The sequence below is a fragment of the Mobula hypostoma genome, chromosome 1 (genome assembly GCF_963921235.1).
Source record: "Mobula hypostoma chromosome 1, sMobHyp1.1, whole genome shotgun sequence".
Taxonomy (NCBI): Eukaryota; Metazoa; Chordata; class Chondrichthyes; order Myliobatiformes; family Myliobatidae; genus Mobula; species Mobula hypostoma.
Genome location: NC_086097.1, coordinates 242,232,938 through 242,249,760, shown reverse-complemented (window position 1 = coordinate 242,249,760; position 16,823 = coordinate 242,232,938). Strand labels below are relative to the sequence as shown.

General features: G+C 44.6%; 1 protein-coding gene across 1 annotated transcript in view; it reads right to left on the bottom strand.

The window, feature by feature from the left end:
• Positions 1–16,630, bottom strand: part of LOC134343534 (proton-coupled zinc antiporter SLC30A2-like) — a 58,394-nt gene extending 41,764 nt beyond the window's left edge. Inside the window, exons 1-2 of the mRNA XM_063042282.1 lie at positions 16,509–16,630; positions 5,455–5,621 (exon numbers count right to left, since the gene is read on the bottom strand). Coding sequence (XP_062898352.1) covers positions 5,455–5,621; positions 16,509–16,630 — 289 coding nt within the window. The remainder of the gene's footprint in view (positions 1–5,454; positions 5,622–16,508) is intronic.
• Positions 16,631–16,823: the final 193 nt, after the last annotated feature.

Here is a 16,823-nt window from a genome sequence, read left to right as displayed (position 1 = left end):
GGGTGGTAGGTAAGGACAAGAGAAACTCTATCACTGTTAAGGTGGCGGGAAGATGTGGTGAGTGCGGATGTTGGGGAAGTGGAGGAGATGTGGGTAAGGGCAGCACCAATGGTGGAGGAAGGGAACCCTCGTTCTTTGATGTTTACATGTTAACATCTATGATTTACACCTTCGTTTACATTGCCATGTTTCATCCTTTCTGTCAAAATGTAATACATCACATTCCTCATCATTAAAATTTCATCCGCCTTCTACCTGCCCATTCCCCTACCTGTCCATATTTCTTCTAAGGTTATTAATGTGCTTCTCACAGCTTACTACACCTCTAAGTTTTGCATCACCTGCAAATTGCACCCATCCCAAATGAATTCTGCATCTTCAGAAAAGCCCTATTACTAGCCTGCTAGAACCAGCCCTCCATTTGCCACCCCCTCTGTACCTACCATTCAGCCCAGCAAAGCTTTAGATTGAACAGAAATGTCCCACTTTCATCCCAGACTTCATAGATCTTGTCGCAGTGTGATCAGCTCATACTTGTAGCACCATGGGGTCAAAAATGTATTGAACAAAGACTTTAAGGCAGGCCCCATGACCAAACCCATCTACATCAAGGATGACCAGACTATTCCAATGTACGAATGTTTTCTTGGGCAGCTTCCCTTCTTTCCCCTTCACAAAGGTGTGCACATCTAAGTTCAACCACTATACTCCCAACTTGTAACACGTCCTATTTGCCAAAGCTACCTGTGCTGTCTGACCTGGACAAGGTCACTGCATAGAGGCAATATCCTGATTATCAGGTTACTCAGCTTGCCCACCCCAGAGACTTCGTCCAGCTACACAGTTGGCAAGTCCCAGTAGGATATCAGCTGGCCATCCAGATTCGATCCAAGCTTCATTGTCATGGAGTCATAGAACACAGCAGCACAGAAACAGGCCCTTTGACACACCGAGCACATACAAGCTGTTAGTCTACCATGCTCCCTCCATCTGCATGTGGACCATAGCTCTCCATACTCCTCTCATCCGTGTACTTATCCACCCTTCTCTTAAACAAACCCGCATCCACCACTTCACACTTGCAGTTCGTTCCACACTTTCACCACCCTCTGAGTGAACAGGTTACATAGAAACATAGAAAACCTACAACACAATACAGGCCCTTCGGCCCACAAAGCTGTGCTGAAAATGTCCTTACCTTAGAGCTACCTACGAGGGGTGATTTATAAGTTCGTGGCCTAAGGTAGAAGGAGTCAATTTTAGAAAACTTAGCACATTTATTTTTCAACATAGTCCCCTCCTACATTTACACACTTAGTCCAGTGGTCGTGGAGCATACGGATCCCTTCTTTGTAGAAGTCGGCGTCTTGGACCTCCAGAAAGTGGTCCACAGCAATGGTGATTGATATGTTTGTGGCCTAAGGTAGAGGGAGATGAGTTATACAGCTCTCATTACATGTATGTGCAGTTCAACTCTTTGAGTGATTATGCAGAAAGTTTGAAGTTAATAACTCATCTCCTTCTACCTTAGGCCACAAACTTATCAATCAGCCCTGCTGTGGACCACTTCCTGGAGGTCCAAGACGCCGACTTCTACAAAGAAGGGATCTGTATGCTCCACGACCGCTGGACTAAGTGTGTAAATGTAGGAGGGGACTATGCTGAAACATAAATGTACTAGGTTTTCTAAAATTGACTTCTTCTACCTTAGGCCACGAACTTATCAATCACCCTTCGTAGGCTTACCCATAGCCCTCTATTTTTCTGAGCTCCAAGTATCCATCCAGGAGTCTCTTAAAAGACTCTATCATTTCCGCCTCTACCACTGCCGCCCACAGCCCATTTCATGCACTCACCATTCTGCGTAAAAAACTTACCCCTGACATCTCCTCTGTACCTACTTCCAAGCACCTTAAAACTATGCCCTCTCATGCTAGCCATTTCAGCCCTGGGGAAAAAGCCTCTGACTATCCACATGATCAATGCCTCTCATTTTTTTGTACACCTCTATCAGGTCACCTCTCATCCTCTGTCGCTCCAAGGAAAAAAGGCTGAGTTCACTCAACCTATTCTCATAAGGCATGCTCCCCAATCCAGGCAACATCCTTGAACATCTCCTCTCCATCCTTTCTATGGTTTCCACATCCTTCCTGTAGCGAGGCGACCAGAACTGAGCACAGTACTCCAAGTGGGGTCTGACCAGGGTCCTATATAGCTGCAACATTACCTCTCAGCTCTTAAACTCAATCCCACGATTGATGAAGGCCAATACACCGTATGCCTTCTTAACCACAGAGTCAACTTGCTAGCAGCTTTGAATGTCCTATGGACTCGGACCCCAAGATCCCGCTGATCCTCCACACTGCCAAGAGTCTTACCATTAATGCTATATTCTGCCATCATATTTGACCTACCAAAATGAACCACCTCACAATTATCTAGGTTGAACTCCATCTGCCACTTCTCAGCCCAGGTTTGCATCCTATCAATGTCCCGCTGTAACCTTTGATAGCCCTCCACACTAACTACAACACCCCCAATCTTTGTGTCATCAGCAAATTTACTAACCCATCCCTCCACTTCCTCATCCAGGTCATTTATAAAAATCACAAAGGGTAGGGGTCCCAGAACAGATCCCTGAAGCACACCACTGGTCACCAACCTCCATGCAGAATATGACCTGTCTTCAACCACTCTTTGCCTTCTGTGGGCAAGCCAATTCTGGATCCACAAAGCAATATCCCCTTGGATCCCATGCCTCCTTACTGTCTCAATAAGCCTTGCATGGGGTACCTTATCAAATGCCTAGTTAGTTCCCCCTCAAGTTGCAAAGTTCCCCCTTAAGTTGACTTTAAATATTCTCCTTTCATTCTTAACCCATGACCTCTAGTTCCAGTCTCACTCAGCTTCAATGTACTTGCATTTACCCTATCTATACCCTTTGTAATTTTGTATACTTCTATCAAATCCCCCCTCATTCTCCTACACTCTAGGGAATAAGGTCCTAACCTATTCAACCTTTCCCTATAACTCAGGTCCTCAAGTTCCAGCAACATTCTTGTAAAGATTCTCTTTCAATCTTACTTATATCTTTTCTATAGGTAGGTGACCAGACCTGTACACAATACTCCAAATTTGACTTCACCAAAGTCTTATTCAACTTCAAGATAACATCTCAACTCTTCAACATCACATCGCAACTCATCATGAGAAGGAGAGTGGACAGACTAGATAGAGTACTGTGCAAAAGTCTTGGGCACATATATATAGCTAGGGTGCCTAAGACTTTTGCACAGGACTGTAGTGATTTTATGTACGTATAGCACTGTACTGCTGCCGCAAATTTCATGATATATGTGAATGATGATAAACCTGATTCTGATATGGGTGTCTATTGTGACTGAGAGTGGGAAGGGAGCATGGGTAGGGGAATCATGGTTGGGAAAATGGGAAGGGAGAGGGGAGGGAGTGGGAAGCACCAGAGAGACTTTCTATAGTCATCAGTAACAAATTGTTTGGTACTGAATGACTTTGCCTAATGTTTCAGGGCTGGGTGTGTCTACACCAACACCACCACTGCCCCAGCACTCCTTCTCCGACACCTGTTCCACACTCCTCCTGCGGTGCTCCACACTCATTATTCCCAACATCCTTTGCTCCCGCCAGATTTACAAACTCACTCTTTGTGTCCCTCAAGTTCAAAGGTTCAAAAGTTCATTTATTATCAAAGTATACAAACCTGAAATTCTTTTCTGGGTAGCCATGAAACCAAGAAAGCAAAGAAAGGCAGCACAATCGCCATCCCCCAAATTCCCCCTTTCCCGCACTAAAAAAGAACAGGCGCATCAATCCCTAATCCCTCCTCCCACACAAAAAAAAACAAATGAAGCTGAATAGGCACATCAATCCCCAAATCTCTCTGCACAAATAAAAATGAGAAAGATTGGGCAAAAAACACAGAACATAAAAAAACTATAAGACTGAAAAAAAAATCTATAGTCCAGGTCCACATCCAAAATGCAGAAAACCTGGGTAACACTCTCCAGGCACAGTGGCAAGCCTTTCCCTCTCCAGCAGCGAGTGATCAAAAGACGAGCAGCCAGTGATCACCGTCCACATGCACCTTGATGTATCAATTTCTCTCGTTGCTTTGATTGCGAACAATCGAAGCTTTAATCGATGAAATGGAGTTGAACAAGAATTGCAGATTACTGTACGTGCCCATATATGGCCCCATTTGGTGCTATAACTTGAATCTCCCCCCTTCTAGTGTCAGTAGATACCCACCTTGATATAAGGCAGCAGATAGTTACTGAGTCACAGAGCACTACAGCACAGAAACAGGCCCTTTGGTCCATCTAGTCCAGGGGTCCCCAAACTTATTTGCACCGCAGACGGTTTAATATTGACAATATTCTTGCAGACCAGCTGACCGGGGGGAGGAGGGGGTTGTTCAAGTCAGGTTAAACTCACCTCAACATGTCTTTTACAGTTAGGGTTGCCAACTTTCTCACTCCCAAATAAGGGACAAAAGTAGCAGTCAAATCCCGGGACACTTTACCCCAGGAAAGACTACCATGACCATGAAGCCTTGCGCGGGCACCTGTGTGCACGTGCGTGACGTGTGCATATGATGTGCGCATGCACGTACGTGCCGATTTTTTTTCCCCACAAATAGGTTTTGCTTTCATCTTCCCGACTATACTGTACATACATTATTTCTACTTTATATAGGCTGTGTATTTATCATATCATTCCTGCTTTTACTAGAGGTTAGTGTTATTTATTTTCAGTTTTTTGTGTTACTTGGTATGATTTGTTAGGTTATTTTTTGGGTCTGGGAGCGCTCAAAAATTTTTCCCATATAAATTAATGGTAATTGCTTCTTCACTTCACGCCATTTTGGCACAAAAGGTTTCATAGAACGCTCTACCTTAGCGGGGGAAATACGGGACAAGGGCGGTCCCGTATGGGACAAACCAATTTTGCCCAATATACGGGATGTCCCGGCAAATACGGGACAGTTGGCAACCCTATGTTCAAATTCAACAGTGCGTGACAGGGAATGAGGAAAGGTGCAGCTGACTCATATCGTTTCCTCACGGCCCGGAAGCACATGCTTTGTGGCCCGGTGGTTGGGGACTGCTGATCTAGTCCATGCCAAACTATCTTTCTGCCTAGTTCTATCGATGCACACATGGAACATAGCCCTCCACACCAGGTACCATTCCAATCTCTCTGTCCTACCGCAGTACCATACTGTTCACTGCGTAAGTCCTACCCTGGCTTGTCCTACCAAAGTGCAACACATCACACGTCTGCATTGAATTCCACCTGCCATTTTTCAGCCCATTTTTCCAGCTGGCCCAGATCCCTTTGCAAGCTATGATAGTCTTCCTCACTGCCCATTGGGCCTACGACCGGTGTGAAGTTTATGGAAAGATTAGTACTCACCAACCACCTCTCCGACCATGAAGAGGGTGCAGATGACCAAGGCTATGATCAGCCTCCTTTTAGCTTGCTTCTGCTCAACCTGTCTCCGCTCGTGAGCTTTGCTCTTGTAGTGGCAATGAGAGATGGCGGGGGAGCTGACGACAGCACTGAGTGGTTGAGGTGACCAGCTGTGGGAAGTCACAGGTCGGCAAGGAGTTAGATAGCATCCCTGTCGATTCACACCAGCTGGGGTGTTGAAGCAATGAATCACTGATCCACCAATCCCTCTCGGTGCTAGGTTGTCAGTAGAGGGAGCAGCCAGCACCAAAACCTGGCAGCAGAATCTGGAAGGCTCAGGGAACCAACCAACCAGGTACCCACACCTAGGCTCGAAGGCAACAGGATCAGTGAGAGGTGAGTACGATGTGGCTGGGGAAAGAGATCAGGCCTTGAAGAGAAAGGGCAGCACAATTAGAAGAAGGGCTGTCTGTGGATGGGGTAGGAGGCTGCATAAGAGAGAGGCCATCACATGAAGGAGCGTCTACATATTGCACTAATGAAATATTGTAATGAAATTTCATGTAATATGCTCACCATCTCGTTCAGTGAGAGACATATCACAGGGGCGGTGGTCACGAGACCAGGAGGTGGTGTTGCCAAGCCTTGGTGAGTTGTCTAGTACATCTTATGGCCAGTTTTGTTAAGGCATCAGTCAGTGAGCAGGGACTAATTAATCAGAATGCTTCAATCTTTTTCATGTGGTCCGTCAGTCAAAGAGTCATTGAGTCCTGCAGCCTGGAACTGGAATTTGAATTGTTTTTTTCATTCCAAAATACAGTGAATAGCTTATCTTGCATACTGTTCATACACAGTGCATGGAGGTAGAACACGGTAAAACAACAACAATGCAGAATAAAGTGTAAGACCAAGTGCAGAACCAGTAAACAATAAGGTGCAATATCATAACGAGGTAGATTTTTGGGTAAGGAGTGCAACTTACCTTACCAGGGAACTATTTAATAGTCTTGCTTTCACTATGTAATGGCAGAAACAATATTTCACCTATCACCACAGTAAATTCTGAATTAGTAGTTGGTACTGGTGTCTGAAGTTTGGCATTGAATGTTAATATGTGAAGGATGATTACTTTATACTCCCACTTCCTTCCCATGTTGGGCGCATGGCCAAGTGGTTAAGGCGTTCATCTAGTGATCTGAAGGTCGCTAGTTCGAGCCTCAGCTGTGGCAGCGTGTTTGTGTCCTTGAGCAAGGCACTTAACCACACATTGCTCTAGTGTCCGTGCGAGGAGTGGCGCCCCACAGACTTCCAATCTGCGCCTTGTAAAGGCACGAAAATGTCCGACGCAGGCCTCCATGGTCTGAGTCAACGTTCCCTCCTCCCTCCTTCCCATTCAAATCAACTTCACCCCCATTGACTTTTACTTTTTCTCTACATATTGAATGTTTCATATTGGATGTCTTCTTTTAATTGGTTCTATTGAGTTTTTTGGCTGCCTGTAAGGAGATGAATCTCAAGGTTGTATAAAGTGTACATACTTTGATAATAAATGTACTTTAAAATTTGAACTCTTGAGTTTTATCTTCTAGTTTACAGTGGCATCACATAGCACTCTAAAGACTGAGCCTGTTCCTCTAGCAATGTTCCCTACATGATAATTATACATAGCCATAATGATTCCAACTCCTAAGAACAGCAACAGACAGAGATGTCAAAAATGTCAGATTAGATATTTAATGATCTTGGGGTCCAGGTCCATAGATCCCTCAAATTTGCCACACCAGTTGATAGGATTGTCAAGAAGGCGTATGATGTCCTGGCCTTCATGAATCAGGGGATTGAATTCAAGAGCCACAAAGTAACATTACAGCTCTATAAAACTCTGGTTGGATCACATTTAGAGTATTGTGTTCAGGTTCTGTTCATCTCATTATATGAAAGACGTGGAAGGCTTAGGGAGGATATGGAGGTGATTTACAAGGATGCTGCCTAGCTCAAAGAGTATTTATGAGGAAAGGTTGAGCTGACTAAGGCTTTTCTTTTAGGGGCAACCAAGGATGAAAGGCTGCTCTTAGGAGTTGGAATCATTATGATTACGTACGATTATCATGTAGGGAATATTGCTGGAGTCTCCTGTACCTCCTCCTTGATGGTAGCAATGAGAAGAGGGCATATCCTGGGTGATGGGACTCCTTAGTGATGGATGCTACTTTTTGAGGCATCGCTCCTTGAGGATGTCCAGGATGCTGAGGAGGCTGGAGCCCATGATGGAGCTGACACAGTTCACAGTTTTCTGCAACTTATTTCAATCCTGTGCAGTGCCCCAACCCTCACACACCAGACGGTGATGCAGCCAGTCAGAACGCTCTCCATGGTACATCTGTAGAAATTTGCAAGTGTCCTTGTTGACATATCAAATCTTCTCAAGCTCTGAATGAAAAACAATTCTGATTTAATGGAGACAGACGTGAGAAGCACGGAGGAACATCTGGAGAAACTTCTGAAATGCCCAGTTCACTGCCACTGCTACTGTGTGATCAAGAATCTCCGGAGGGAAGGCCCCAAATCCTCGGCTTTTCCTGTTGCTGGCGGCCGGGGCTGGGGTCGAAGCGCTGGGCAGAAATGGTGCACGGTGCTCGGTGTCAGAGGGCTGGTCGGAGGCTTGAAGTTTTTGGACAACTCAGAGTCGGACTGTGGTTGGGTGCTTCCAGGATGCTGCATCGGCAAGTTTGCGGCGTTGGAAGCTCATGGCGGGAAGCGTTTTCTTCCTCCTCCCATCTGTGTGAGATGATGGGACTTTCGAGAGACTTTGAACTTTTTTTACCGTGCCCATGGCCTGTTCTTCATCAAGTTACAGTATTGCTTGCACTGTTGTAACTATATGTTATAACTATGTGGTTTTTGTCAGTTTTTCTGTCTTGTGTTTCTGTGATATCACACCGGAGGAACAGTGTATCATTTCTTAATGCATGCATTACTAAATGACAATAAAAGAGGACTGTGTGTCTTCATAATCTAATGTGTTGGTCCCAGGAGAGATCCTCAGAGATGTTGACACCCAGGAACTTGAAATTGCTCCCTCTCTCTCCACTCCTCATCCCTCAATGAAGACTGGTGTGTGTTCCCTCGTCTTACCCTTTCTGAAATCCACAACCAATTTTTTGGTCTTACTGACTTCGAGTGCAAGATTGTTACTGTGACACCACTCAACGAGCTGATCTAACTCACTCCTGTATGCCTGTTCAGCCCTTTAAATCTGCATTAGATTGTTCAGGAGTTATCCAACAGCTGCCGCACTATTGCCCTATCCTAAGAACCCTGAAATGTTTTATAACTTCCACTTTAAACGTTTCATAATGTTCCAAAGACAAACCATGCATTGTGTAAAAGAACATTTTTCCCCATATTGCCTCTGGGTCTTTAACCCATCACCTTAAATGTCTACCCTTGTATAATTGGCACTGCCTCTGCTGAGAATCCTCCAGAAGGACCACAACCTTTTTGTGGTTTGGAGGCTTGCGTGCCTCAATGATCCGGAGGGCTATGTTGGCTGGAGTCAGGGTTTTGTGTTTCTGTTCTTGGTAGGGTCACTCATGCCAAACAGGTCAAAGGGTAGAGACCAGACTAAAAGAGGTCCATTAGTTCTCTAGGTTCGGGAGTTCAGTTCAAGGACTCAGTGTAGGGCTAATAACCCTGACTGGTAAAACAAATCAGTTATGGAAACAGCAATGAAAAATCCTTCTACAACTGAGTGTGATGGTACTCCAGAGTCTACACCCGGGACTTGCATGACTGACAGTAATGAAAACGGAGTGGAAACTACTGGCATGATGAAGGAAGACCTGAACACCGCCAGAGATGGAGGATCTTCATTGCTGCCCTCAGCACCAATGGCGTAGCAAGCAGAAAGCTAAGCTGCTGAGATTGGTTCCAGCTCCCACATTCATTCAGTTACCTAGTGACCAAGATGGCTTCTGATGGAGCCATTGAGTTTCATCACACAGGAACAGGTGCCATCAGCCGAACTCATCCTTGGCAACGGTAATACCTGAGACAAATGGGCATCTTTGCCTTCCATCAATTAGTCAGAGAGTCAGAAAGCACTTTACCACAGAAACAGGCCTTTCAGCCCATCTAGTTCATGCTGAACTATTAGTCTGTCTAGTCCCATAGACTTGCAACCACACCATACTCCTCCCATCTATTAAAGGTTGAGATTGACCCCGCATACACCAATTCTGATGGCAGCCTATTCCACACTCTCACCACCCTCTGAATGAAGAAATTCTCTCTCATGATCCCCTTAAATATAAAAAGTAATCACCTCCCTTGGAAGTCTTCATGTTTAATTGTTTTACAACATTGAATCAATGTGCACTTAATTAGGCTTTTTTTGATGCTGATCAACTGAAAGACTCTTTCATGTCAAAGTGAAACAGATTAGTTACAAATATAAAACACAAAATAATTGGTTGCATAAATATTCACCCCCTTCAAGTCAATATTCAGAGGATGCACCTTTGGCAGCAATTACAGCCTTGAGTCTGTGTGGATAGGTCTCTCTCAGCTTTGGTCATCTGGACAGTGCAATTTTCCCCATTCTTCTTTACAAAACTGCTTAAGTTCTGTCAGTTTGCATGGAGATCATGAGTGAACACCCCTTTTCAAGTCCAGCAACAGATTCTCAATTGGATTGAGGTCCAGACTCTAACTTGGCCACTCCAGGACATTAACTTCGTTGTCTAAAAAGCATTCCTGTGTAGTTTTGGCTTTATGTTTGGGGTCATTGTCTTGCTGGAAAATAAATCTTCTCCCAAGTCACAGTTCTCTTGCAGACTGCATCAGGTTTTCCTCCAGGATTTCCCTGTATTTTGCTGCATTCATTTTACCCTCTACCTTCACAAGCCTTCCAGGGCCTGCTGCAGTGAAGCATCCCCACAGCATGATGCAGCCACCAACATACATCACGATAGGGCTGGTGTGTTTTCGATGATGTGCGGTGTTTGGCTTTATAGCTGTGCCATATTCTTTCCATTTCTTGATGGTTGACTTAACTGTACCCCAAGGGATATTCAGTAACTTGGAGATTTTCTTGTATCCATCGACTGACTTGTGCTTTTCAATAACCTTTTTGCAGAGTTACTTGGCATGTTCTTTGTAGTCATGATGTACTTTTGCCAGGATACTGACTCACCAGCAGTTGGACCTTCCAGATACAGGTGTATTTTTACCACAATCAATTGAAACAACTTGACTGTGCATAGATCTCTATTTAACTAATACGACTTCTAAAATATATTGGCTGCACCAGTGATAATTTAGTGTGTCATATTAAAGGGGGGGGTGAATACTTGTGCAATCAATTATTTTTGTATTATATTTGTAATTAATTTAGATCACTTTGTAGAGATCTGTTTTCACTTTGACATGAAAGTCTTTTTCTGTTGATCAGTGACAAAAAAAAACAAATTAAATCCACTGTGATTCAATGTTGTAAAACAATAAAACATGAAAACTTCTGGGGGGGGTTAAGTATTTTTTATAGGCATTGTATTTCACCTTTCAGCTTTGACCTCTAGTTCTAGTCTGTCACTGGAAAAAAGCCTGCTTGTATTTACCCCTCAGATATCCCTCCTTTGGCCAAGTTTTCCCATTTTTTTTAAATCTTCCCTGGCCCCACCATCAGTGCCATTTTACGGAATCAAAGAAGCTTAATCTGATTTTATCTGCCACGGCAGGTTGTCCAGTCTCACCTCACAGAGAAGTTTCGCTCCAAAACGTCGGCAGCTCTTTTTTCCATAGATGCTGCCGGGCCTGCTGAGTTCCTCCAGCATTTTGTGTGTGTTGCCCGGGGTTTCCAGCCTCTGCAGACTTTCTCTTGTTTGTCACAGAGAAATTTCTTTTTTTTTCCACCTATTCCCTCCTCCACCCTCTCTGCTAAATAATTTGCTTCTTACATCTCAAACTTGAACTTTTCAATTCTTTTTCCTCAGTCTTTCCAGTGAAAAACTGAGTAACTGCGTATTTAGTAAAAAGTACTTTTCTCCTAGATACAGTGATAGTGTGAAACAGTTAAACTTTGATCTCACTGGACAGCCAAGCCCAACCGCCTTAAGTATTGCTTTTGGACTTAATGAGTCAACAGCAGTACTGTCATGCCAACTGTCTGAACAGGTGGCCTTTTCTCACACACGAAAGCAAGCCGTTTATGTTCCTTTGTACCTGATTCACAGAGAGCAGAATACTCGAACTGTGTCAAAGATAATTGCATTTAACCGCGGTCAGCAGTTCTGCAGGTGGCTGCCTCCTATCCTCTGCCTGCTATCAACCCACCTGTGATCTCCACAAGTGTGTGTTGGAATGCAGAAGTCAGGGCTGAAGATTAGGTAACTTCTTTTATTTTGGCTGTGCCGGTGGTGTAAGGGCACCCGCACCCAGACTTCGGAACAAGTGGTCCCGAGTTCGAATCTGGCCGACCCCTTGCACGCCTTCCATCTGTGCTGCTGTCGAGCATCGAGCTGGCAAATTGGCCTCGTAAAACAGACGAGTGCTAAAGTGGCAAGTTTGCTGCCCAAAGCACCAAACAAGGCACAGGAAGGTACTTTATTTATTTTTTTAGAGATTTCCTGAGTGTTAAGATCTCTGAGGATCTAACATGGTCCCAACATATTCATGCAGCTATAAAGAAAGCAAGACAGCGGCTATATTTAATTCGGAGTTTGAAGAGATTTGAGTTGTTATCTAAAACACTAAAACTGTGAAGAGCATTCTGACAGGCTGCATAGCTGTCTGGTCTGGGGTGGGTGTTCTACTGTACAGAACCAAAAGAAGCTACAGAAACTTATGTAATTAATAATTTATTATTAATTTTAATAAGTTAAAATTAGTCAACTCCTTCTTGGGTACAAGCCTCCGCAGTATCCAAGACAGCTTCAAGGAGCGGTAGCTCAGAAAGGCAACGTCCTTTTTTAAGGACCCCCATCACCCAGGACGTGACCTCTTCTCATTGTTACCATCAGGAAGGAGGTACAGAAGCCTGAAGGAACACACTCAGCGATACAGGAACAGCTTCTTCCCTCTGCCATACGACTCCTAAATGGACATTGAACACTACCTCACTGTTATTATATTATTTCTGTTTTAGCACTATTTTTAATCTATTTAATATACATATATGTACTTACTGTAATTGACTTATATATTTTTAATTTTCATATTATCATGTATTGCATTGAACTGCTGCTGCTAAGTTAACAAATTTCTTGACACACGCCGGTGATAATAAACCTGATTCTGATTCTGATGCAGCAGCAAATAGGCCTTTTCAGTTCTTCAAGCCGCACGAACAAGCAATCTCGATTTGCCCCAGGTTTAACCACAGCATAATCACAGGACAATTTGCAATGACCAATTAACCTACTAACAGACATGTCTTCGGACTATGGGAGGAAACTGGAGGACCTGGAGAAAACTCTCCTCCCTCTCACATTCAACCTAAGACCACTCATTCTAGACACTCCTAAAAGAGGAAGCAAACTCTGGCTATCCAACCTATTACCACATCTCATAATATTGTGCACTTCCATCGTGATAGCATTTTTAATTTCTAAACGCATTCTCGTTCCAATAAGTTGGTCCATTGTCTCTTCTTTTGCCATGATGAGGGTGGAAGAGCAACACGTCATATTCTGTCTGGGTAGCCTCCAACCTAATGGCATTAACATCGATTTCTCCTTCCAGTAAATTTTTTTCTTTTTTTTCCTCACCACTTCCCTCTTCTTCTATCCCTCATTCTTGCCTCTTACCTCTTCTCCTCACCTGCCTATCATCTCCCCCACGTCCCCCTCCTCTTTCCCTTTCTCCTATGGTCCATTCTCCTGTCCTATCAGATTCCTTCCTCCCCATGCCTTGACCTTTCCCACCCACCTGGCTTCTCCTATCACCTTCCAGCTAGCCTCTTTCCATTCCCCCCACACCTTTTCCTTCTGGCATCTTCCCCCTTCCTTTTCCAGTCCTGAAAATGATCTTGGCCTGAAACATCAGCTGTTTATTCATTTCTATAGATTCTACATGAACTGCTGAGTTCCTCCAGCGTTTTGTGTGTGTCACCTCTCAACCTGTTCTGCCCATGGTAAACTGACCCGGTATTTCCAATCTCTTCTCATAACTCAACCCTGATAATTAACCTATCATGTACGTCATTAAGGATTCCCACCACCCAGGACATGCCCTCATTGCTACCATCAGGGAGCAAGACACAACCTTAATACCTTCAGAATGTCTTCTTCCCCTCTGTCATAAAATTTCTGAGTAGCGTCGCGATTAGTGTGACACTATTACAGCTTGGGGCATTCCGGAGTTTGGAATGCAATTCAGGCACCGTTCTGTAAGGAGTCTCTGTACGTCCACCCTGTGGAATGCATGCATTTTCCCCAGTTCTCTGGTTTCCTCCCATAGTCTGAAGATGTACTGGGTAGGTTAATTAGTTATTGTAAATTGTCCCATGATTAAGTTACAGAATCAATAAATTCAATAAATCAATCAGTGTATCAATAAATCAATAAAAAATGAGCCCATCAATAATACCTCACTATTTTGCTCTTTTTGCACTACTTATTTATTTTGATATCTTTCTAACTGTAACTTGTAGTAACATTTTATGTATTGCAATGTACTGCTACTGCAATTTCACGACATATGTCAGTGGTAATAAACCTGATTCTCCAACCCAGTTACTTACTTTATTATAAATAAACTCCAGTGATAAAGATCAGCTTTATTTGCCACGTGTGCATCGAAATATTGAAAATACACAGTGTCACGGCTGGGCCGGTTCAGCTCGCTGCTCCACGAGGTGGCCACAGCGGAACCGGCTTCTGAATTGGCTGTGGAATCACTTTTATGAACTTCAATTCCGAATGCTATTTGCTTACTTATATTGTTTGCACGATTTGCTTTTTTTCCTCTCTGCACATTGGGTCTTTTTTTGAATGGGTTCTTTGGGTTTCTTTGTTTTGTGGCTGATGGCCTCATTCTGCTCCTGTGTCTTAAGGTCTTAGCTGACACATTGAAATACCAAGCCATACAGTGAATAATGGTTTGCGTCAACAACCAACACAATCCGAGGCAGCCTGCAAGTGTCAACACAGTATGCCCACAATTTACTAATCTATGTAATCTAACCACCAGGACCGTTGATCATTGATGTTGGCCTGGGAGAGTCCATTGACGTTGGCTTGCCTGGTCTGCCAATGAATTTAGAAGATTTGAAGAGAAGATGAGCTTGATTTGTCACATATACAACAAAGTATACGTTGCTTTCGTCATCGATCAACACAGTCCATGATGTGCTGGGGGCAAGTGTCACAATGTTTCCGGCACCAACATAGCATTTGCACAAGTTCCTAACCCTTACTTGGACATCTTTGGATTGTGGGAGGAAATTGGAGCGCCTGGAGGAAGCACATGCAGTCACGGAGAGAACATGAATTTCTTGCAAGCACCAGTGGGAATCGAACCCCAATCTTACAGGTGGCACTGTAAAGCACTCTTTTGGTGCTGTTCCTTCAGTGCCCTGGGCCGCCGATGTAACTTGACCAAGTACTGGGAGGGCAGTGACCCCTGAGGTGGCAGATATAGAACACAGAACAGGCCATTCAGCCCACCATGTTGTGCCAAACCAGCCAAAAAGCAAATCAAAAACACCCAAACACTAATCCCACCTACCTCCATCATATCCCTCAATCTTCCTTACATCCACCTGCCTATCCAAATATCTCTCAAAAGCCTCTAATGTATTTGCCTTTCCCTCCAGGCATCCACCACTCTCTGAGTAAAAAAACTGACCCCTCATATCCCCCTTAAACCTACCCCCTCTCACCTTCAACGTATGCCCTCTGGTGTTCGATATTTCGACCCTGGGAAACAGATACTCTCAGTTCACTCTCTCTATGCCTCTCATAATTTTATAAATCCCTCAGCCTCTGCCGCTCCAGAGAAAACAACCCAAGTTTATCCAGCCTCTAGTGATAGCACCTGCCCTCTAAACCAGGTAAACCTCTTCTGCACCCTCTCCAAAGCCCCAACATCCTTCCTACAGTGGGGCAACCAGACCAGTATGTAACAGTCCAGATGTGGCCTGACCAGTTTTAACCTCCTGACTTTTGAACTCTGTGCCTCGACATAGAGTTCAAACATTCCATAAGTCTTCTTAACGACCTTACCGACCGGTGTCGCCACTTTCAACGAGCTATGAACTTGGATCCCGAGATCTCTCTGCTCAGCATCACAGTTAAGGACCCTGTCCTTAATAGTGTACTGTCTCCTTGCCTTTACCCTGCCACGGTGCAACACCTCACATCTATCTGGGTTAAACTTCAACTGCCATTTCTCAGCCCATATCCGCAACTGATCGGTTTCGTGCTGCATTCTTCAGCAGTCTTCTACACTATCCTCAACTCCACCAATTCTGGTGTCATCCGCAAGTTTACCAACCCACCCATCTGGATCTGCATCCAAAAGCAGAGGTCCCAGCACAGATCCCTGCGGACAAATCGGGATTGTGTTTGGTCCTGAAGCTCTCTTTGTCTGGCTACACCGAACAACAAATCAGGCGGCGATCCGCATCCGCGCCCAATCTAAAGTCGTTTATTCGCAGGAAAGAAATCCAATTTGACTGAACCCCGATCACCATCCATTCTGAGGACGTCCCCTCGCGTCAACGCTTGAGAGTCTTGATCTGTGACTTCAGGGTTTAGTTTTAGGCGCCCGAATCTCCCCGGGGTTATTGTCGGTTTCTTACAGAAAGGGTCAATCTATTCTTTGGCTCCGTCTCCACACTCCCGTCCCCAGCACACCAATGTTGAACCGGAGGCAGTGGAAAACACTCGCATTCAGTTGAAGCCGAGCGCAGTAGCCACTTGTGTCCGCTCGCAGGGGCAGACTGCACAGCTTCCTGCCGAAATGCCGCCAAACCCACCCACCTCAGGAGTACCCTCTCAGCGGCGACTCCGGCAAAAGTACCGAAAGAATAGCAGAGGGGAAGGTGTAAAACTTACCTTTCTTGCGCTGAGGTATACTTATTGCTCGGCACGTCCATCACCAGCTGAGTTTTCTCCCCGTTCTTTTTGGTGAACATCAGTTTTAAACTGTTAGGGTTCATTGCAGCGAATCGATCCATCGCCGCTAACTCAGCATCGAAATGAACCGAACGCGAAGTATCTTCTCCCCGACGTTGCCCCGCTGCCGGTTGCTATCTTTCGGAACTTTACTAAGAATCTGCCAGGGGGATGTGGGGGGAACTGTTCGGCTTTCTTACTGACTATTTTCAGGTGAGTTTTCTCGATCCTCCGAGGCTCGTTAGTGAGCTAGGT